This window comes from Pelobates fuscus, chromosome 3 (genome assembly GCF_036172605.1).
Source record: "Pelobates fuscus isolate aPelFus1 chromosome 3, aPelFus1.pri, whole genome shotgun sequence".
NCBI lineage: Eukaryota > Metazoa > Chordata > Amphibia > Anura > Pelobatidae > Pelobates > Pelobates fuscus.
Genome location: NC_086319.1, coordinates 360516974 through 360541579, shown reverse-complemented (window position 1 = coordinate 360541579; position 24606 = coordinate 360516974). Strand labels below are relative to the sequence as shown.

The 24606-nt window shown below is 40.9% G+C and overlaps 1 protein-coding gene across 1 annotated transcript in view; it reads right to left on the bottom strand.

The window, feature by feature from the left end:
• Positions 1-12026: 12026 nt before the first annotated feature.
• Positions 12027-24606, bottom strand: part of LOC134601849 (putative leucine-rich repeat-containing protein DDB_G0290503) — a 39044-nt gene continuing 26464 nt past the window's right edge. Inside the window, exons 5-8 of the mRNA XM_063446351.1 lie at positions 21443-21515; positions 15959-16218; positions 12734-13478; positions 12027-12081 (exon numbers count right to left, since the gene is read on the bottom strand). Of these exons, the coding sequence (XP_063302421.1) occupies positions 12027-12081; positions 12734-13478; positions 15959-16218; positions 21443-21515 (1133 nt within the window). The remainder of the gene's footprint in view (positions 12082-12733; positions 13479-15958; positions 16219-21442; positions 21516-24606) is intronic.

Below are 24606 nucleotides of genomic sequence, written 5' to 3'. Positions count from 1 at the left end.
CTTCCGCCAAACAGGGAACTTCCGCTTACCAGATGGTTTCCAATCGGCCATGTTTGTTAAGGGAAAATTTATTTTAGCCTGCTAGATTTGACAGTGCAAGAGAGCTTTCAGTGCATTTCAAATAATTTTTTTTTTCTTTTTTTTATTAAAGATTTTTCTACATTCTACAAACAATAATAACAAAAATAGTTTAAAGGGAAAGGAAGAAAGACAAAAGGGGGGAGGATCAATCCAAAATGTCATAATCACACATTATATATGCTTGTATATTGATACACAAAATAAATACCCCTAGTTCCACTGTAGTTTTTTTTTTGTTTGTTTGTTTTATTGGCATGTTATAATAGACTTGTGATAAAAAAAAGTAAATTCTTCTCTCATCTTGTAGTTATTAGCCAAAATGGCTTCTGCATGTGTCTTGTTTCTTGCAAACTTGCAGTGTTCTATGCTAAAGTGAGAATTAAGGTCAGCTTTGCTTAACGTTTGGCTACTATGTCCCTTAAAGCAGCACTGTCATGCTGAACTTACCTTTCCTCAATCTCTTACTCTTCTCCCAATCTCTCAGGATCTGTTCTCCGTTTCTTCCTGTCTGCTATAGTTTTCTTTAAAATCATAAGACAAAGTAGGGACTCTTTGCCTTATGGAGGTTTCCTCCGCTTGACCAGCTCTGACCAGTGGAGGAGCAAAGTGTGCTTCATTTACTCTGGTCAGAGCAATTTTCACATAATTCTTACCTTTCCTCCCTGTTCCCACGATGCTTCCTGTCATTTTAGCCGCAACTGCAGAATTGCGTTCTAACTGAATGAGAACAGTATGTTCGTTTGTTTTAGAACGCAATTTGGCGCTTTGTTCGTGTCGGAATTTCATTTGAATGAATGTAACTCCGATCCTATTCGTGCTGTGGCTGCATCTTGCAGCCGCTTAGTAGATAACTCCCTAATTCCCACAGTATTAGGGATCTATCTACTAAAAGGCTTAAAGACCTAAATTGGTCTTTCGGCCACATTTACTAATACTAAGTAAAGATTACTTAGTATTAGTAAATTCAGCCCCTACTCGTTATACCGTTAGTAGGGGCATGTCTATTAAACAGCCTGTGGCTGCTCACTGTAAAAAAAAACAAAAAACCTATTGGCCCCCACCCCTAAACGACGGGTGGGGGCCCTAAAGTAAAATAAGGGGGGAGACCTATTGTCCCCCCTCGGCCCCCACCCCTGGGCGGCGGGTGGGGGCCATAATAATAATGAGGGGGGGACCTACTGTCCTCCCCCTCTCCAGCCCTCACCCCTGAGCGGCGGGTGTTGGCCATAATGATACTGAGGTGGGGGGGGCACCTACTGTCCTCCCCCCCCTGGCCCCCACCCCTGGGCGGTGGGTGGGGCCCTAAGTCAAATCCCCCCCTATCAAAGGTCACCTCCCCACCCAAATAAAAGGCCCCTACCTACCCCCCTCACCTTAAAAAATAGTGAGGGAGGGAATAAAATTACTACCCTGTAAAGTAAAATTAAACTTACCATCCCCCCCACCCAAATAAAAGGCCCCTACCTATCCCACTCACCTTAAAAATAGTGAGGGAGGGAATAAAATTACAACCCTGTAAAGTAAAATTAAACTTACCATTTGACGTCTTATTTTTTCTAAAAACTTCAGCCCCAAAAAAGGTCAAATAAAAATCCATTATACCCGTCGAACTTGAAATAAAAAATAAAAAAACGAGCGCAAAAAAAAACCCAGCCGAAAAAGAAAAAACCCGAGCGCAAAAAAAAAAATCCATCTTCACCCATAGAGGGCTCCGCACAGACTGAGCTCCGCAGGGCGGGGGAAAGCTTATAAAGCCTTGCCCTGCCCTGCAATTAGGCTAAGAACATTCTGATTGGTGGGTTTAAGCCAATCAGAGTGCTCTTTGTCATTTTACACAGCGTGGGAAAATTCCAAAGAACTTTCCCACGCTGTGTAAAATGACACAGAGCACTCTGATTGGATGGATTTCAAGCAATCCAATCACAGTGCTCTGTGTCATTTTACACAGCGTGGGAAAATTCCAAAGAACTTTCCCACGCTGTGTAAAATGACACAGAGCACTGTGATTGGATGGATTTCAAGCCATCTTATCACAGTGCCCTGTGTCATTTTACACAGCGTGGGAAAGTTCTTTGGAATTTTCCCACGCTGTGTAAAATGACAAAGAGCACTCTGATTGGCTTAAACCCACCAATCAGAGTGTTCTTAGCCTTAGCCCCACAGGCTTTATGCTATTATGGGGGTCATATTGACCCCAATAGAGTGAGGGGGGACATGGGGGTTTTAGGAAGTGGCAGGGAGCACTGTTCCCTGCCGCTTCTATCTTTACATATTACAAGGAGGGAGCTGCGTGCCGGTAGCTCCCTCCTTGTAATAAACTGAACGAACAAACTAACACTGATACTCAGTGTTAGTTTTTTCGTCTGATTTTTCTATTCATTAATTCGTCTGTCTGATGAATTGATTAATAGATGGAATTCCCGTTCGCATGTCCAAGTGTTTCACTGGGCATGTGCGGGAATCTCAGTGCTATCTAGTGTGGGCAGATGACGTGTCCCACAGGGACTTCATCTACCCACACAAAGATGGTGGCGCCCTGAATAAAGATCGGGGCAGAACATAAAGATTAATAAATAGGTAATATGGGGGGCTTAGGGGCATTTGGATGTAGTGGAGGCAGGAGGGGGGTTAAAAAAAATGGGATTCGGCATGACAGTGCCGCTTTAAATGTGAAATTCAATTTAAATTCTCACTTTATTAAATAACCCTGTATGTGGTAATTTGGTAAATGTTATTGTCTCTTTCTAAGAATTGTAAATTAGTTTACTACAATTACACTAATTACAGAAAACTCCACCAGTAGTTATTTAAGGGAGTGTACAGTAAAACATGTTATTGTATGAGAAATAATACAAAAGGAATTTTTTCACATTACACTGTAACCTGGATACCCTGGTTTGAATTTTGTAACTAACATTAGAACAGAGGCTAATAATACACAGAGGAGATTCCTCCTTCCCCCATAAATTCCCTTTATTTATTTTTCTTGAACTAAAACTGGTTAGAATCCTCTTTTATTATCTATAATAATATGTTGTCTCAGGATAGAATAACTTAAAATTATGGAATGTTTTACAACTGAAAACTCTGTTTCCATATCAACATGCCTACTTTTGTTCTACATATGTACGTTCCATGTAAACATAAATTGAGATTGCAAAAAAAAAGGGTAAATCTTGTTCGTTATTCTGAGGTAATATATAGGTTTCCGAAAGAAAACAAAACTAATCCCCAGTCTACTGTCTACCCCATTTTATGACATAGTGCTCCTTAGGTGGCTTCCATACCATTCAGATAGCTCAGGCTGTGTGTTTGGGTGATGCACTAATCTAGAATGAGTGATCTCTAAGAACACCTGATTATAAAACAATGTTATCATGATTAATCGAAATATCAATTATGTTTTCGCCTAATGTCTAACCAGGGCAAGGATTTTTGGCTACACTGGCAAATATGCATTTTGCTGCCCCCCCCCCCCCACCTTAAAAAAGGGGGACAGGGGCTGAGGAAAGGGACAGAAGCTGCAGAGGGGGACAGGGGCTGAGCAAGAGGACAGAGGCTGAGGAAGGGGGGCAGGGGCTGAGGAAGAGGGACAGGGGCTGAGGAAGGGGGACAGGGGGTTGAGGAAGGGGGACAGGGGCTGAGGAAGGGGGACAGGGGCTGAGGAAAAGGACAGAAGCTGAGGAGGGGGACAGGGGCTGAGCAAGGGGGACAGGGGCTGAGGAAGGGGGACAGGGGCTGAGGAAAAGGGCAGAAGCTGAGCAAGAGGACAGGGGCTGAGTAGGCGGACAGGGGCTGAGCAGGGGGACATGGATGAGGAAAGGGACAAGGGTTTAGGAGTGGATAGGGGCTGGGGAAGAGGGACAGGGGCTGAGGAGTGGACAGGGGCTGAGGAAGAGGGTCAGGGGCTGAGGAAGAGGGACAGGGGTTGATGAGGGGGATAAAAAAAAACTAGAGTGTATTCCCCCCCATCAGGAGACTAACCTTGGGCCAGGGAGGGGTGGGACAGGATCTGGAGTCTGCATACAGCAGTCAGTGGAGTCGGCCGGCCTTTCCTGATGATGTCATGTGGAGGGGGCGTGTCTTCATCTGCTCTTTTCCCAGACTCCCCAGCGGTCCCTAGAGAAGAGCAGAGGAAGTCACGCCCCCTCCTCTTGACATCATCAGTAGAGGCCAGCCGACTCTACTGGCTGCAGGGAGACAGGTTATTAGAAAAATCTGAAAAATATGTATTTTTGCACGCCCCTTCCGCTCGCTCTGGTGCCCTAAGGCAGCTGCCTGAGCCGCCTTATGGACGCATCGGCCCTGTGTCTAATGATCTCCTCTGAATTTATTCAAACCTAAAACCAGCACTTTGCTCCACCTTACACACTAAGGGGCTGTGGAATAATATGTTTATTGACACAGAGAGGAGCTGTGGAAAGGAACAATGACCCAGAGAGGGGCTGAGAAGGGGACAATGATACACAGCGGGAGTTGGGGAAGGGGATAATCACACAGAGAGGCTGGGAAGAAGTAAGAGACACACAAAGGGGGGATGTAATAGACACAAGGGAAGTGTAAGACACAAAACTGAAGAATTGGGGATAAGATATACTAAAGGGGCATGTAAGACACAAAAGTGGACAAGACACACAAAATGGGGTAAAACATTCAACTGATGGGACAAGAAACACAGAAGGGGGTAAGAAATTCAAAAGGTGGGTTAAGACATACACAGATTAAGATCCTTTTTGTTGGGGGGGAGGGGGGTGAGGGTGGTGGGAAGGGGAATGGCAAAATGCATCATCACCTGAGTAGCCAAAGTTATTGTAGAATAAGCTTAGTCATGCATGTAAAAAAAAAGCATAAAACTAGTTTAACATTTAATATATATACCTTTGAGAAGTCACATATGTCTTCATCAAGCTTTTAATATTTCACTATTACCTCCAGGCTAAATAGTGAATGCATTGCAGCTAGTCATCAAAAATGCTTGTGCCTGCCCTTACTGTGTGGCACACCTAAAATTCCACCAGCAACTTGAGCCAGATGCCTGTAAGCCACAGCAGCCAGCCAACAACAGTAATTAAGGTGAGAGGAGCCAACTCGGGTAGTTCACATCAATGAGTTCAAAGGTACCTGGAACCCTTGTGGTTCAAAGCCTGCTTTGTGGCTTGTGTAACCAGAATCTTGCAACATGCCTCTATCATGGCTTCACCCTGTCACTCTGTGGTTCCTGGGCTTATCTCTCTCGGGAAGATACATGGACTATCTTTATGCACTATCTTTCCAGTAAAGGATGGTCTCTCTGACAGCAGGCACTCAATGGGTAATTTCCTATATCTGAGTATGTTATGTTTAACCATGCCTTAAAGGACCACTCTAGTGCCAGGAAAACATACTCATTTTCCTGGCACTAGAGTACCCTGAGGGTGCCCCCACCCTCAGGGACCCCCTCCCGCCGGGCTCTGGAGAGAGGAAGGGGTTAAACTTACCTCTTTTTCCAGCGCCGGGCGGGGAGCTTTCCTCCTCCTCTCCATCTTGATTGCGACGTCATCGGCTGAATGCGCATGCGCGGCAGGAGCCGCGCTCACATTCAGCCGGTCGCATAGGAAAGCATTTACAATGCTTTCCTATGGACGCTTGCGTGCTCTCACTGTGATTTTCACAGTGAGAAGCACGCAAGCGCCTCTAGCGGCTGTCAATGAGACAGCCACTAGAGGATTTGGAGGCTGGATTAACCCTCATTATAAACATAGCAGTTTCTCTGAAACTGCTATGTTTATAAAAAAAAGGGTTAATCCTAGAGGTACCTGGCACCCAGACCACTTCATTAAGCTGAAGTCGTCTGGGTGCCTAGAGTGGTCCTTTAACAGACATTACATTAACAGTGCTTTATATCTAGAAACAAGAGTTCTGAATGCAATGTTCACTACACTGTGTATAGAGTTTAAGCTAACCAGAGGTTATAATCCAAATTGTAATAAGAATATCATCAGTCACATGTACCCTCTGAAAATCAAGGCCAGACCACTCTATTGCCTGTACACACTATCCCCGTTCACCCTTTTGTCCCTCTCTTCATCCCCTCCCTTGTTTTTCTCTTTTGTCTTTTGTACCCTTTGTTATGGCATATTTTGCCAAATTATGATACTTTTAGTATTATTCACACTATCACACTGGGCAATGGGTCACTTTGTTGGGATCCCTAGATAACTGATTTCCTACTGTGACTAGAGGACAATTGTAAAATTTCTTACTGAGGGAAAATATTCAATTCTGTGCTGTTTTATATTTTGGGCCTGAATATATGAAAATGAAGATTGACGAAAAGAAACAGACACAAGATAGAAAATAAGGATAGCCTCGTATTCCTAATAAACACATTTATAATAGTCAAATGGTAGACACCCAGTTTATTGTAGATCCCTTTAGCATTTGTCTTTCTGTGGATTTAACTTTAAGCCACACCAGATTAAGAATGATTCATTAAAGGTTTGTTTCTTACAAAGACAATTTATTAATTCCCTCAGGATTTGTGGTACATCCAAAACAAAAGTTAGATTAAAGATATTACAATATAAGTCTATTTGGTAACATAATTCTTATACCAGAAAAAAGTTAACTTAATATGAACAAAAATAGTCACAATGTCAATATCCCACGAGAGCTTATGGTAAGAAAATGGAAATTCACAGCAAATTTGATATGGCTCTCAAAATAGGTTATCTTCAATTCTTAGGTTTCAGCAGATATTATATACACTTTTATGCTCATATTAGGTTCTAGGTCAGTCTTTATGAGGATGGGCAAGGTGCTGTAGGAATTACAGCTGTATAAAAGGCAATGAATGTATTCCAAATCTGGCTAAAACGTACAATGTAACTTATAAACGTACAGGTTTTCCTGATCTCTTTGTGAACAGGTTTGATCATCTTGGTGCATCCAGACAATTAATTTGAGGACAGACATATATATTTATTTATTATATATACATAGTGGCCTGAAAAACAAAATAGCATCTAAAGTCACTTCAAAACCTTTAAGTGAAGAATGACCCTTGATTGAACTTACCACATACATTGTAAGTGTGGTTTTCTATCTCATTTGTCTCTGACAGATTATCTGATAAAGCCTGGTGATAAAGATCACTGAACCTCAGAACCAGATACTGAACCAGAAGTCAAATACCTGATTACAAATTACTCCACCTCATTTTGTAACACAATAAAATAGGCCTTAATGTACAAACCTTTTCCTGTGAGCTGGCAGATGGTTCATTCCTTTAGTGGAGTTAAAGGCAGCAAAATTAACCCTTGCTGTAGTTAATGATACAACTTCTATCAGGCAACAATTCAATGCATCCACTATACACATCACATTAGTTAACAATTGTGGCCGAACCGCTGCCCTTCGTACATTTCCCCTGTCTTTATTATGTGTGTTGCCCTATGTGTTAGCATATTGTGCCCGCTCCCCGTTCAGGAGTTCTTTCACGAAGGGAATCCATTCATCTCCTGAACAGGGACCACCCCAATGATCCATTTAGAATGCTCGTTAGAACGTCCATTAGAACATTCGCACCCTGACATAGTGCCAAAACTGCAAGGGAAGCCTTGGCGCGTGTCCTTCCCGGGGTGGCTGCCATTTTGTATAGAGGAACGCCATCCAGGAGGAGCATTCGTGAATTGCTTCCTTCCTCATTCGGTTCCCGAGCGAGGACCTCCCCGGGCCTCCATTGGAATGTTCACACCAATCAGTTAGAACGTTAACACTCGCAACATAAGTGTGAAACATTCGTATTCCGAAAGGAGAAGCTTTCCTTGCCTGGTTTCACACAGGGACCCTGCGAACGCAGGCTGTTCGAGCCAGGTACTGTTGTGGGGGTCCCTGAGGTTGGTGTGGACACCCGTTTGGGGAACGGGCTAGTTTGGCAGGCTTTCTGTGCCTGGGAGACAAAGAGGCGGAAGCCTTTTCCCACGCTTTGTCTCCCAGATACAGACGCTCCTGGGATGAAGACCCTTTTGATATCTGGAGCGGGAGACCCTGGATTTGGGTTGCGGGAACAAAGGGAGCGATGTTTCTTTCCTGCGCTAAGACCCCTGGGAGGGTAAGGACCCTGGGATGGGACCCTGTTGGTGTGTGTTGGAGACCCCTGCATGGGGCTTTGCATAAAAGCCGAGTGTGGCATAATAAAATCGTGTTGTACCTCCAGAACTAGGTGTTGTCCAGTTACTGGGGGGAAATGGGTCTCTGTGTCCGCTAAGTTTTTTCTGGAACGACTGACTAAGTGAATAAGTGGTCCGCTACAACAATATTTGTACATTGAAAAAAAATCAGCGCAAGTGGATTTAACAACACGCTTGTGCTGCATTTGTTTGTGACTTGTCTCCGAAAGTGGGATACCAGAGGACAAAATAGCCAGAAAAAGAGTATTGGGCATATAGAGTGAGCTGGTTGTAGTGTTATGTTTTGTGTAAATAGGTCGGTTTAAATTGTGTTGTGTTTGTGCTGTTATATATGTGACAAGAGACTCTAGTGTGTGCATTTGTAGTGGGCGAAGTGTGTGTATTGGGGATGCAGCAAGTGTGTGCATATGGGCTGTAGTCAGGGCCGCCATCAGGGGGTGACAACCATAACGGTTGTCACGGGCCCGGCGGCTCTGGGGGCCCCGGCTGCCCGGGCCCCACTTGTGGGGCCCATACACTTAGGGCTACCCTTCAGGGGCCCGGTCAGCACTGTGGCCGTGGTATAGCGTGACCGGGTCCCTTTAAAAAAAAAAAAAAAGCAGCCACAAGTGCTGCTGGGAGGAAGTGGTCACTTCCTCCCAGCTCACTCCGTGCAGGAGGAGCACACGCACCAGTGAAGAGGGAGAGCCAGGCAGTGAAGAGGGAGCCGCGCCGACTCCCATCATCCCCAGCCACCCTCCTGCAAAGAAAAGGTAAGAGACAGGAGGGTGGCTAGAAAATGAGCTGTGTGTGTGTGTGTCTGTATGCATGTGTGTCTGTCTGTATGTATGTGTATGTATGCATGCATGCATGTATGCATGTCTGTATGCATGCATGTATGTATGTCTGTATGCATGTATATCTATGTCTGTCTTTCTGTATGTATGTGTATGTATGTGTGTCTGTATGTATGTGTATGTATGTATGTCTGTATGCATGCATGTCTGTCTGTATGCATGTATGTCTATGTCTGTCTGTCTGTATGTCTGTGTATGTATGTCTGTCTGTATGTGTATGTCTGTCTGTCTGTATGTCTGTGTATGTATGTCTGTCTGTATGTATGTGTATGTCTGTCTGTCTGTTTGTATGTATGTCTATGTATGTCTGTCTGTCTGTATGCATGTATGGCTGTATGTCTATGTCTGTCTGTCTGTATGTATGTCTGTATGCATGTGTATGTACGTATGTTTGTATGCATGTATGTCTGTCTGTCTGTGTGCATGCATGTCTGTATGTCTGTATGTATGTGTATGTCTGTCTGTATGTATGTGTATGTATGTATGTATGTATGTTTGTATGCATGCATGTATGTCTGTATTTATCTGTATGTCTGTCTGTATGTCTGTATGCATGTATGTATGTCTGTGTATGTATGTCTGTATGTATGTCTATGTATGTCTGTCTGTCTGTCTGCATGCATATGTATGTATGTCTGTCTGTATGTCTATGTACGTATGTATGTGTATGTATGTCTGTCTGTGTGTATGCATGTCTCCCAGGTAGCCAAAGCCTGCTCCCCTCTATCCTGATTACTAATGTGGGAGATCCACTTGTTTTGTCTCACTCGGGACTAGGCCTTGGGTGCCTGGAAAAAACCCAGTTTGTGTGCAAGGTCATACAAAAACTTGCTGGGCAATCCAGGATTGTCTATCCACTTGTGTGGGAAAACTAGAAAGCAAGAACATATGTAAATTCAAATAAATAAAGTATGTCTGTCTGTATGTATGTCTGTGTATGTCTGTCTGTATGTGTATGTATGTCTGTCTGTATGCATGTATGTCTGTCTGTCTGTGTATGTATGTCTGTCTGCATGTCTGTCTGTCTGTATGCATGTATGTCTGTCTGTCTGTATGTCTGTCTGTATGTGTATGTATGTATGTTTGTATGCATGCATGTATGTCTGTATGCATGTATGTATGTATGTCTATATGTATGTATGTCAGTATGTATGTCTGTATGTATGTCTATGTCTGTATGTCTGTCTGTATGTATGCATGTCTGTATGTCTGTCTGTATGTATGTATGTCTATGTCTGTCTGTCTGACTGCATGCATGTATGTCTATGTATGTATGTATGTATGTATGTATGTATGTGTGCATGCTACTATGTCTATGGATGTATGTATGTATGCATGTATGTATGCATGTCTGTATGTATGTCTGTGTATGTGTGTCTGTATGTATGTATGTCTGTCTGTCTGCATGCATGTATGTCTATGTATGTATGTCTGTCTGTATGTCTATGTACGTATGTATGTGTATGTATGTCTGTCTGTGTGTATGCATGTCTGTATGTATGTCTGTATGGATGTATGTCTATGTATGTATGCAATACTGTGTGTATGTCTGTATGTATGTATGTCTATGTCTGTCTGTATGTATGTATGTCTGTATGTATGTCTATGTCTGTATGTCTGTCTGTATGTATGCATGTCTGTATGTCTGTCTGTATGTATGCATGTATGTCTATGTATGTATGTATGTATGTATGTATGTCTATGTCTGTCTGTCTGACTGCATGCATGTATGTCTATGTATGTATGTAAATATGTCTGTATGCATGCTACTATGTCTATGGATGTATGTATGTATGCATGTATGTATGTATGTCTGTATGTATGTCTATATGTATGTATGTCTGTGTATGTATGTCTGTATGTATGTATGTATGTCTGTCTGCATGCATGTATGTCTATGTATGTATGTCTGTCTGTATATGTATGTGTATGTATGTCTGTCTGTATGAATGTATGTCTATGTATGTATGCAATACTGTGTGTATGTCTGTATGTATGTATGTCTATGTCTGTCTGTATGTCTATGTATGTATGTATGTCTATGTATGTCAGTCTGACTGCATGCATGTATGTCTATGTATGTATGTATGTATGTCTGTATGTCTGTATGCATGCTTGTATGTCTATGTATGTATGTATGTATGTATGCATGCAGTGTATGAGTGCAGTGTGTGCAGTGTGTGTGAGTGGTGCAATGTGCATGTGAAGGGTGCAACGTGTGTGTGAGAGGCTTAGTGTGAAGAGTTTAGTGTGTGTGAGAGAGATTTTAGTGTTTTCGAGAAGTGCGATGTGTATGTGAGGGTTGTAGTGTGTGTGAGGGGTGCAATGTGTGTGTGTGAGGGATGCAGTGTGTGTGAGTGGTGCAATGTGCATGTGAAGGGTGCAACGTGTGTGAAGAGTTTACTGTGTGTGTGAGAGATTTTAGTGTTTGTGAGAAGTGTGATGTGTATGTGAGGGTTGTAGTGTGTGTGAGGGGTGCAATGTGTGTGTGTGAGGGATGCAGTGTGTGAGGAGTGCAGTGTGTGTGATGGGTGCAGTGTGCATGTGAAAGGTACAATGTGTGTGAAAGGTGCAATGTGTGTGAGAGGTGCAGTGCAGTGTGTGTGAACAGAAAGACTTAATTCACATTTTTTCCCAAATATATTTCACAGTTGCGAAACAATAAATAGAAAAATTATGATACATTTTGATTTTAATCATTTTGGAAAGTAATGGAAGTCACTTAAGATTCACAAATAATTGTTAGATCATGTGTTGTTTATTAGGTACTTGATGGCACCAGAAACTCTTTTTGAACTGGTTTATGCACATTGAGGGTTCCCAGGTAGCCAAAGCCTGCTCCTCTCTATCCTGATTACTAATGTGGGAGATCCACTTGTTTTGTCTCACGAGGGACTAGGCCTTGGGTGCCTGGAAAACCCCCAGTTTGTGTGCAAGGTCATACAAAAACTTGCTGGGCAATGCAGGATTGTCTATCCACTTGTGTGGGAAAACTAGAAAACAAGAACATATGTAAATTCAAATAAATTCTCATTAATGTAACTTCAAGCATGAGCACACAAAGTGGCGTACCTAAAAAGTTTGCCGCCCGGGGCAGTCCCTGAGTTTGCCGCCCCTCTTAATTAAACTTTCTGTGGCAACTCTAAAAAACATACTTATTTTATAAAATTATAATTTTTGGCAATTCATAAACTTAACTTGGCATTTGTGTGAATTGTGCCCTAACATAGTTTGGTAATTTAATTGCTCAAGCCACTAAATTACACTTATTAAGCTTGGAACTCCAGCCAAGTAATGCTTGAAAATGACACCCATGGCAACATTCCATATCCCATCCCATTCCAGCTAGTGTTGCTTGATTTTACATGCATGTTTTTACAAATCGTAGTATGTTAGTTGTATAATGATACATGTGTTACTATAATATCTGGATGTTGTCTCTGTGACTCACTGAAGGTCATATTTCAGACATTATTATATACATTCTTTTTTTTTAGGAGTTTCACGTTTGTCCCCCCTTTTGTGTCCTTTTGCTTTTTAATACTAGGTTTGATATTGTCTCTATTCACTGATAAATTAGTTCTTTCATCTTGTTTATATTTTTTCTTCGTATTTCCCAAACTATTTCTTGTGTCCAGATCTAACCTTGGGCTAACTTCATTTTTATAATTTTTCACTTTCTTAGTAACGTTCTGTCTGCTGATCCTTCTTGTTAGATTTTGTTTTGAGTTTCCTATTTCTGGTTCTTTTTGATTATATGTTGCATTTACATGCTTGTTTTCAACCCACTCATTGTTATTTTTATCTTCAGGAATCTCCTTGTTTTCTTTTTTCATTGTTTTCTTTTTTTCTGTCATTTTTTTCCTTTCTGTTACTGTGTCTTCTAAGGTTTGATCTTCTAATATATTAGTCCGCCTATTGTTATTGTCTGTGTTTAAGAAATCATGGCTTTCAGTCTTTTGTGTTTTATCATCTTCTGACCAAAGTAACCTTTCTGGGACTTTGTTTTCTTCTTGTTCACCAACAAATACATTATTGTCTAAATCATGAGTCTTTTGTGTTTTGTTTGTTTTCTCCTCTTCTGTAATTTGTGTAAGGTCTTTGACTCTATATCCTTTCTGTTTCCATTCATTATCCATATGAATGTTATCTTCAACCTTTTTGATTTCTTCTTTTAAAATGTCCTTCTCACTTTGTTCACCTGTTTTCTCCTGGTTAAGAGCATCTGTGAGGTTTTGTTTCTTTGCACTTTCTTCTCTTAACTCTTTAATAGTGTTCCCTAATTGCATAGTGTTTTCATTGTCTCTTACAAATGAACTAAATTCTTTTTTGAAAGTACTATGTTTGTTTTCCACTCTATGGGCTATTTTGGATGCATACTTATTGCCACCTGCAAAAAAATTAAGATTAATTATTAATGCATCATTCTAGTTCTCTGTTATTTCCAAAATAAGGCCTCAATTTAATATTTTTTAGATAGGCTTTTCAAATGATTTAATATTTTAGAAATATTTCAATATATAATAATATTTTATATATTGAAATATATTTTTGTATATATGATAAAAAAAATTATGTTTTCATATTTAAAAAAATACATATTTTAAAAGTTTATCCACAAATATTAAATTATTTGAAAAGCTTATCGAACAATATTAAATCAAGGTCTAGGTTTGTAAAATATATAATACATTTTTTAAGAAAAAAATTGGAAAATAAGAAATTGACTATATATAAACAGTTTGGAAAAACTATATTGCTCAGTGCATGAATTCTTTACAAATGAAAATGAAATCTGCTTGCTATCCTGACAAAAACTATTTTTGTCATCTAAGCAATATATCTTTGGTGTTCAGTTAACACAGCACACTCAGACTTGCATTGCTGCCCAAAGTTGTAGGAGAACATCCACATTATCATTAGCCAAGTTGCTTAAAAGACCACTATAGTGCCAGGAAAACATACTCGTTTTCCTGGCACTATAGTGCCCTGAAAGTGCCCCACCCTCAGGGTCCCACTACCGTGGCGCTGAAGGGGGAGAAAGGGGTTAATCCCTTACCTTTTTTCCAGCGCCAGGCTCCCTTGGCGCTGGGATTCTCCTCCCTCTTCTTCCGTCATCGGCTGAATGCGCATGCACGGCAAGAGCCGCGCGCGCATTCAGTCAGTCAATAGGAAAGCATTCTCAATGCTTTCCTATGGACGCTGGCGTCTTCTCACTGTGAAAATCACAGTGAGAAATGCAGAAGCGTCTCTAGCGGCTGTCAATGAGACAGCCACTAGAGGCTGTATTAACCCATATGTAAACATAGCAGTTTCTCTGAAACTGCTATGTTTACAGCAAAACGGGTTAAACCTAGCTGGAGCAGACACCCAGACCACTTCATTAAGCTGAAGTGGTCTGGGTGCCTATAGTGGTCCTTTAACCCCTTAAGGACCAAACTTCTGGAATAAAAGGGAATCATGACATGTCACACATGTCATGTGTCCTTAAGGGGTTAAAGGAACACTATAGTCACCTAAATTACTTTAGCTAAATAAAGCAGTTTTTGTGTATAGATCATTCCCCTACAATTTCACTGCTCAATTCACTGTCATTTAGGAGTTAAATCACTTTGTTTATGTTTATGCAGCCCTAGCCACACATCCCCTGGCTATGATTGACAGAGCCTGCATGAAAAAAAAACTGGTTTCACTTTCAAACATGTAATGTACCTTAAATAATTGTATCTCAATCTCTAAATTGAACTTTAATCACATACAGGAGGCTCTTGCAGGGTCTAGCAAGCTACTAACATAGCAGGGGATAAGAAAATCTTAATTAAACAGAACTTGCAATAAAGAAAGCCTAAATAGGGCTCTCTTTACAGGAAGTGTTTATAGAAGGCTGTGCAAGTCACATGCAGGGAGGTGTGACTAGGGTTCATAAACAAAGGGATTTAACTACTAAATGGCAGAGGATTGAGCAGTGAGGCTGCAGGGGCATGTTCTATACACTAAAACTGCTTCATTAAGCTAAAGTTGTTCAGGTTACTATAGTGTCCCTTTAAGTTGCTTAAATGTAAATACCAGGTGAGACTTTGTTTGTGTCATAGTGATCAAAAATGGTTTGGTCAAATCAAGCTGCTTGAAAATGATTTAACATAAATCTTTGGGGATGTTGCATAATGAACTGGAGTGATTATGGTGCTGAAACTGCTCTTTGAAATTATTGTGCTTTAAAGAGTTACATGGCACATGAGTGTGTTTGTGAGCTACTTAAGTAATCATGTATCTATTATCTGTTGCTAATTTTGGTTGTAGGTAACATAGTTATTAACAGTCCTGATGTTGCCAAAACAGTCCTGCATTTCAGGGTCCTATTCCCGCAAAAATCTGCCATGCATATTTCAGGATGCAGGAGGGGACAGGGTACTAGGACGATGCTCGGAGCACTAGAGCTGTGCTCCTTGCATAGTGTGACTTGAAGGGGAAGGCTGTCAGTCATCATGGCCACCCATTTAAGTGGCAATTGAACCCCCTTAATGGGCAGACCTTTCCCTTTTATTGGTGGTCATGGACCTTTCACAGGCAGATATATCCACGTGAGGTAATAATAATCAAACATTCACAAATGTAGACTATTTTTGTTTCACAATTGTTTTAACACTACCCTGGTACATCCCTGCATACAGGTAAACTCCTATTTTACCTTAAATCAGGTGTAGGCAATCTGCGGCCCTCCAGATGTTTTGGACTACATCTCCCTTGATGCTTTGCTAGCATTATGGCCCTACGAGCATTATGGGAGGTGTAGTCCAAAACATCTGGAGGGCTGCAGATTGCCCACCCCTGCCTTAAATCAATAACGTTTGATAAAAATACAGTTCTTACCTGAGTCAGTTACATTGTCCACCCATTTATGCTGGGCTGCATTTAGACTGATGCTTCTATTGTTGGTTTTTGGGTATGTTAGATTTGATCTATACAGTTTATTTTGAGTTTGGTTTGCTACAGGTAAAAAGGGAAATCCCTCTGTAATCCCAGTAATCCCTGTTTCCTCTTCATTGGATTTGTCTACTATTTGTGATTTGTTTCCTCTTGTTTCATTGCAGTAGTCTCTCATCATACTAATAATATTTATACATTCGGTCCTTTAAATGAAGAACAAAAACGAAATCAAGAAGAAAAAATGTTTAGAAACAAACATTCTGATAAAAAGCCAACTCTCCCGCATACTTTGTCCATTCCTTATCTTATAGTACATGTTTATTCTTGATTTTGTTTTCTGCTTATGACAGCTGTGTTTATCCCAAGTTTCACTGAACTCTTTCAAAGCAATGAGGTACACGCCAAATCAGCCAAAATCCATTGCGGCAGTCTTTTTTTAGTATGATTACAGCGATTGTGGTCCATTATGTAGATAACTAAAATATGTAAATTTGTGTAGAAAGTAAATCTGAAAATAATATTTTTAACTTATTCAGTATTAAAAGGCACTCTAACCAAAACCAGTGTTTAGAATAAGCCTTCCTATATCCTGGTCCACCCCCCTCAGTCAACGTTTAGAAATAAAATAAAATCCAGTTAAAGCTTACCTCTGTTCTAGCGGGTGCTTTCGTATGTAAAAGGGTTTTAATTCATGTGATCCAAAAATCATTTTGCCTCTTTAAAAATCAATGGTTAGATCCAACCTTGAATATACTCTGTCCATGAATGTCTGAATGTCTCTGTCCATGTCCCCATTCCCTCACTTTGCCCGTCTTTACATGGCTTTCTTACTTTTGTCTATTCGCTTTTATCCCCTTTGCATACTTATTTCACTACTCTTCGGTTTCCTTCCTTTGTGACCAAGTGGCAAGGAAATTGGACACCTAGAATTAGTCATGCTCTCTTAAAACTGCCGGACCGGGAGCTGTGTGCAAAGGTTAGGGATATAATGTAATCCCTACTGGCATTCATTGTCCCTGCTGGCCTGTAACTGAAGCGTCCTAGCAGACCATGATCACTCCCAGGACTCTGACAGCTCACTGGGTGCAAAAATTATCTAAATTGCAGAGTGGCGTTAAGATAGTAAGGTGCTGCTCCTTGATCCCATGTACTCAACCCCTGACTGACAATGAGCTGTAATGCTCTCTTAAACACTATATACCTAGAGATACTTGGGAAATGTATTTAAAGGGGTCTGTCTCCACCAAAATATATATTTTTTTGTTTCTGTTAGCAGACTTATTTGCATCAAATTAATGAGGAAATCAATGATATACAGAAAAAACTGGAGCCATTTCTGGAAATGGAGGAGTTCAAGTTCTTAATGGAAAAGACTATAGAAAAAATTACAAATATAGAAGGAAAAGTAATTGAAACTAAGAAAAAGAAACTTAAGAGAGATCAAGAGGATTACTTAAGAGGTCAAATAAAACCACAAAAAAGAATTATGCTGCTAAAAATAAGAAAGATAATTATAAAAGAAATTTTCTGAAACAAGAGAACAGATTACCACAACAACCTTATAAAAAACCCTTTGAAGATAGATCTTCCTATAATTTAAAACAACAAAGAGGGGAACAGGATGACGGTTGGACCCAAGTCAAATCTAGAATGAGGGAAATAAATAATTCCTTTAGAAAGAATAACTATGAGAGAATTTATAAACAATATTCACCAGACAGAAATTATAGAAAGGAGGTACAAGTTCCAAATAGATATAGTCATGTACAACAAATAAATGATGATGATTCTTTTTTTAGGACAAACCATGACCAGAATAAAAGGGGGTACAAAAACACAGACCCCAATAAAAAGTAGACGACAAGAAGAGGGAATAGAAAACAGAAAGGAGGAAAAAAGGAGGAGGGAGGAGACATTTCCAAGAAAACTACAACGGACATAAGGATTTTTAATCTATCCGATATAATTTTAGAAGAATCCCATAAAAAGGTTTTAAATTATGGTATTAAGTTTGCACCCAGCTGTGACATAGATAAATTCGAAACCTTTTTAGACATTAATAGATTTATACGAAAATTATGTCTAAAAAAATGATTTGATCAGAAATTCACTAATAATGTAGGAAAAGATAAGATAGAAGAGGAGAATAAATTTAAACATACTACTCTTAAAACTAAATCCAATTTTTTCCCAAGTTATTTAAAATCAGTTGCCATGAATATTTTTGAAAAAGTTTGTACTAGAGAATTGAGAAAAATTTAACCTATTAAAGGACATCAAAACAATTTAACTAAAAGTGAAAGAAAAGCATTACAGGATTTGAAGAAAAATCCCTCTATTGTTATTAAACCCGCTGATAAGGGTGGGGGGGTTGTGATATGGAAAAAAAGAACAATATCTTAAAGTAATTTTTGAACAATTACAAGATCAGGAGACATCTTTTATTACAAAAAATCCCTTAGAAGATATAAAGAAAAAATTTAGTATATTTATAAATCAAGGATTGGAACTAGGGTTACTTAATAAATAAGAATACGATTTTCTAAATGTAAAATTCCCTAGAATTTCGGTTTTATATGTTTTACCGAAGGTACACAAAAACACAGAAAATCCCCCTGGAAGACCAATCATTTCGGGGATTGGTTCCCTGTTATCACCCTTATCACAGTTTTTAGACCAATTTTTACAAGATCCCGTCAAGAGATGTCCTTCATATCTTAAAGACACTATGTCACTTTTACAAATTTTAACAAATTTTAACCTCAAGTTTTTTAGACAAAGAAAAAAACTCTCAAATTGTATCTATGTTTAAGAAAGAAAAAGGCTTTTATTACTGTGGAACATGTAGAGGCTGTACCCTAAGAAAAAATAAGAATAAAAATGTCACTAACTTTATTTATTTTCAGAATAAAAAAGCACACGAGATAAAATCCTTTATAACATGCAATTCGAAGAATGTGGTCTATATGATAGTTTGTCCCTGTGGTCTACAGTACATCGGGAAAACATCTAGAACATTGAAGAAAAGAATCAGGGAACACATTTATAATATAAATAGAAAATTTACCCTGCACAATGTTTCCAAACATTTTTTGGAAGTACACGAAGGAAACACTAGTGGAATTGAATTTATAGGAATAGAGGCTGTGAAAACTCATTGGAGAGGGGGTGATATAGATAGCCTCCTCAGTAAAAGTGAGATGAAGTGGATTTTTAATATGGAATCATTGTCCCCTTATGGCCTAAATATAGACTTTGAGATAAATTCATATATATAGTCTTATGAGGATTTTATTGGTATCTTGATTTGTAAAATATTTTAAAGGATGTTTTAAGAAAAAAGAAAAGAAAATGGGATTTTTTAGTAATTATTTTATTATATAGATTCTGTATTATATATATATTTTTAATGACACAATTTCCTATCTTTTTAATAGGTTACAAGTACCTCTTCTTATAATTACTTTACTGTGTTAGTTTTGATTATTTGCCAGATGTTGTTATCTCTCCTTCATTGACAAATATACATAATATATATAATTGTTATAAATGAAAAATGTGTAAAAGACTGGCATATTTTATGAAAATGGACCTTTCAAGATGGCGCCGGTAATGCTTCCGGTTTCGGCGCCCGAAAGACGTCATGACGTAGGGGGCCGTTTGGATGGACGTTTAAGCAATGACGGAAGTGCCAGATGTCATGACGTAACGTAATCGGCAGACACCGAATGATGACGAAAGCGGAAGAAACAGAGGACGCTGGAAGAAAGGGCGCCAAATTTTGAAGATATAAGGAAGAATTTTGGAGATGAAAAAACTAGACCACTTGAGAAAGGCTGTGAGTGCCGAAACGCTTCGTGGTACATATTCTTTAAGGACATTTTACCTGTATTTATTACAAGCCATATTTTTATGTGGTATTTTAAAATGCCTTCTGGAGTGTTTTAAAAGAGTGCTTCCAGCGCGGATCCATTGAGACAGACACAGGACGTCCAGAGTTGAAAATTTTCATCTCCATATAAGCCCTAAGTCTGAGTCAGCTTGCTAAGTGACTCAGCAATATGTGAGTTTAACCAGTCACATACAACATTTGCACAATTTTAAAACAGTATTACCCTATGTTTTTGTGTTTTATGTTTTGTTATTTTAGATATCCCAACTAAACAAGCTCTGGTAAAATATTGTATCTGCATGTATTGAGTGCTCTCACCATTATTCTATTTTGTTGCACTATATTGACTTTTGGTGTGTTGGAGTGGTTCACACAAGGTGATAGTAGCACCAAATTTATACCTTGTTTTCCAAATAACCTTTATTTGTATATTAGACTTATTGTAGACTCTTGGGCTCTAATTATATGGTTTCAAGAATACTTTTCACCTGATATCAATATTGCTTCGCTGCCTCGTGCAACAAAATTCAATGTCAGCTTATAGAGATTTCTGACACTTTCCCTTTCACCATATTTGGACTACCCCTACTCATGTAGCTAGAGTTGTAAATAGTAAGTAGAAGTAAATGGATCGGAGGTCCTCAGATGATAATTGCAGCCTTTAATAGGAAACAGAAAACAGAGTGATAACTTTTGATAAAGACCACATTGTGGGGTGGAAACATTGTCACTCTGTGATAAGTCTGTTATCACTGTTTATTCTGTTTCCCAACGTCTAAAATTCCAATCTGAAGTGTTGAGATCCATTACTTTCTAATTGCATCTGCAAAGCGTTTTCCACTTTGAGTTCACAGTTGCACCAGTGGGACTTTCATTATTCTTCTGGAAATGTGCAGACCTTAAACTTGGAATTAGAGTTGTAAACTGAGACTCTCTAGTAAAATGGGATCATTAACGTGCTTTGTGTATGAACCCTCCTTCATCACATCACAGTGTAAATGTGAACAAATTGATATCCGATGTACTTAGGATATGTGGCAAACAGTAAAGTAAAAATGATAAAAAATTAAACAGATACTCATATTTGCAGCGTATACATTTTCTTTATGCATTTTTTGGCCGATCCCGAGGCTTACAGCTTCTTCTGTGATCTCTGTCCTGACCAGGAAATGACTCAGTCTCTAAAGACACTGCCTTAACTTTCTATGTACGTATGTTTTATTGGATAAAAAAGTGAAGCACTGCAGGCTGAAAGGAAGGGTCACACAGGGCGAGCTTATGGAGCAAATCTATTATTTGAAAAGAACCAGAATTATTAATGCTGAATAAATAAACAGGATTAATAAAATAACAAAAAACGAACAAACAAAAAACATAGCTAAGGGTAACTTAGCGTACACATTCGGTAGGCTAAGTTACATGTGGTTGTCTGAAGTTCCTTAAGTGATTAACTCTTAATGACTGTATAACATTGACTAACATAAGAATCCATGAAGAAATGTAATTATTGTATAAATGTGGCTCATATAACTTACGATTGCGTGTGTAATTGTTCTAGTAGTCTAAACTGCTTCTTCTCTGCTTGCTGTAGCAAAATCTCATATTGCTCTGTTATAAAGAAGAAAAAGTAGAAAAATATAAATCTATACATTTTTTCAGAAATAAACATGCACAATAGTGATGTCCCGAACAATTCGCTGGCGAATAGTTCCTGCGAACATAGCATGTTCGCGTTCGCCACCAGGAGCGAACACATGCTATGTTCGATCCGCCCCGGGGACCTACTGTCCTCCCCCCCGGACCCCACCCCTGCGCGGTGGGTGGGGGCCATTAATCACAATGGGGGGGCCTACTGTCCTGCCCCCCCGCCCCCACCCTTGAGTGTTGGGTGGGGGCCATAAAAATAATGAGGGGGGACCTACTGTCCTCCCCCCGTCCCCCACCCCTGTGCGGTGGGTGGGGGCCATAAAACACTATGGGGGGACCTACTGTCCTCCCCCCCGCCCCCACCCCTGAGCGGTGGGTGGTGGCCCTAAAAAAAACAATAAGGGGGGGACTTACTGTCCCCCCCCTGGCCCCCACCCCTGCGCAGTGGGTGGGGGCCATTAATCACAATGGGGGGGCCTACTGTCCTGCCCCCCGCCCCCACCCGTGAGTGTTGGGTGGGGGCCATAAAAATAATGAGGGGGGGACCTACTGTCCTCCCCCTGTCCCCCACCCCTGAGCGGTGTGTGGGGGCCCTAAAAATACAATAAGGGGGACCTACTGTCCCCCCCCGGCCCCCACCCCTGAGCGGTGGGTGGGGGCCCTAAATACAAATGGGGGGACCTAATGTCCTCAGCCCTGGCCCCCACCCCTGAGCGGCGGGTGGGGGCCCTAAATTCAAATGGGGAGGGACCCTAGTCACCCCCTCCCCCCCAAAAAAAATTATCCCCCTACCTACTCCCCTCACCCTAAAAATAATGAGGGGGGGATCTTTAACTAAGAACCTGTCAAAAAAAAAAAAAAAACTTACCATTCAATGTTTTCTTTCTTCTAAAATCTTTTTTTTTCAGCCCCAAAAAAGGCCAAATAAAAAACCATAATAACCGACGCAATTAAAAAAAAAAATCGAGCGCAAGAAAAAAATAATCCATCTTTACCCATGGAGGGCTCCGTGCAGACTGAGCTCTGCAGGGCGGGGGAAGCCTTGCCATGCCCTGCAATTAGGCTAAGAACACTCTGATTGGCTGGTTTAAGCCAATCAGAGTGCTCTTTGTCATTTTACACAGCGTGGGAAAATTCCAAAGAACTTTCCCAAGCTGTGTAAAATTACACAGAGCACTGTGATTGGATGGCTTGAAATCCATCCAATCACAGTGCTCTTTGTCATTTTACACAGCGTGGGAAAATTCCAAAGAACTTTCCCACGCTGTGTAAAATGACACAGAGCACTGTGATTGGATGGCTTGAAATCCAATCACAGTGCTCTGTGTCATTTTAAACAGCGTGGGAAAGTTCTTTGGTATTTTCCCACGCTGTGTAAAATGACAAAGAGCACTCTGATTGGCTTAAACCGGCCAATCAGAGTGTTCTTAGCCTAATTGCAGGGCGTGGCAAGGCTTTATAAGCCTTCCCCCGCCCTGCAGAGCTCAGTCTGCACGAAGCCCTCCATGGGTGAAGATGGATTTTTTTTTTTTTTTTTAATTGCGTCGGTTATTAATGTTTTTTTTTGGCATTTTTTGGGGCTGAATAAAAAGATTTTAGAAGAAAGAAAACATTGAATGGTAAGTTTTTTTTTTTTTTGACAGGTTCTTAGTTAAAGATCCCCCCTCATTATTTTTAGGGTGAGGGGAGTAGCTAGGGGGATACTTTTTTATTTTTTGGGGGGGGGAGGGGGTGACTAGGGTCCCTCCCCATTTGAATTTAGGGCCCCCACCCGCCGCTCAGGGGTGGGGGCCAGGGATGAGTACATTAGGTCCCCCCTTATTAGTATTTAGGGCCCCCACTCACCGCTCAGGGGTGGGGGCCGGAGGTGGACAGTAGGTCCCCCCTTATTGTTTTTTTTAGGGCCCCCACCCACCGCTCAGGGGGGGAACCGGGGAGAGACAGCAGGTCCCCCCTTATTGTTTTTGTTAGGGCCCCCACCCACCGCTCAGGGGTGGGGGCCAGGGGGGGACAGCAGGTCCCCCTTATTGTTTTTTTTAGGTCCCCCACCCACCGCTCAGGGGTGGGGGCCAGGGGGGACAGCAGGTCACCCCCTTATTGTTTTCTTTTAGGGCCCCCACCCACCGCTCAGGGATCGGGGCCGGGGGGAGAGTAGGTCCCCCCCTTTATGGTTTTCTTAAGGCCCCCACCCGCCGCACAGGGGTGGGGGCCAGGGGGAGGACAGTAGGTCCCCCCTCATTATCATTATGGCCCCCACCCGCCGCTCAGGGGTGGGGGCCAGGGTGGAGGACAGTAGGTCCCCCCCCTCATTATCATTATGGCCCCCACCCGCCGCACAGGGGTGGGGGCCGGGGGGAGGACAGTAGGTCGTCCCCCCTCATTATCATTATGGCCCCCACCCGCCACCCAGGGGTGGGGGCCGTGGGGGGGGAGGAGTAGGTCTCCCCCCCCCTTCAATCACTATTGTGGCCAGAAAGAGTCACTGTGGGTTTTAAAATACGCCTGCCTATTGAAGTCTATAGCAGTTTGCCCGGTTCGCGAACATTTGCGGAAATTCACCGTTCGCGTTTTCTCGAACCAAAAATGTTATGTTCGCGACATCATTAATGCACAACCGTCTATTTAAAAAGAATGTTTTCGCAAATTGTGATAAAACATTCAACCAGAATGATAGCACAAAGCTACCTTCAGGACAAACCTGTCTACAGGAGTCTGTCTACAAGGGATACCTACTTTTGGCACAATGTGTTTTTCCTATACTTTTCAAATACTTTTAATTTTGCTACATGGTAATTGTATTTGTTATTTACTATAGTAGGGAAGTACGGAGAGATTTCTCCATGCTTGGAGGCATTGGTGCAAGGGATTTTCTTTTAATATTGGTACTTTTCTGGAATATAAAACTAAGAAATTGAGCTATAATGTGCATTAACATTTTTTAATAAGATACTCCATTTTATTCTGAATTTATATTAAACATTTTACAAATGACATCTTAATCCATCCCAGGCAATAGACATGTGCAATTCGTTTCGGTCCGAATATGAATTCG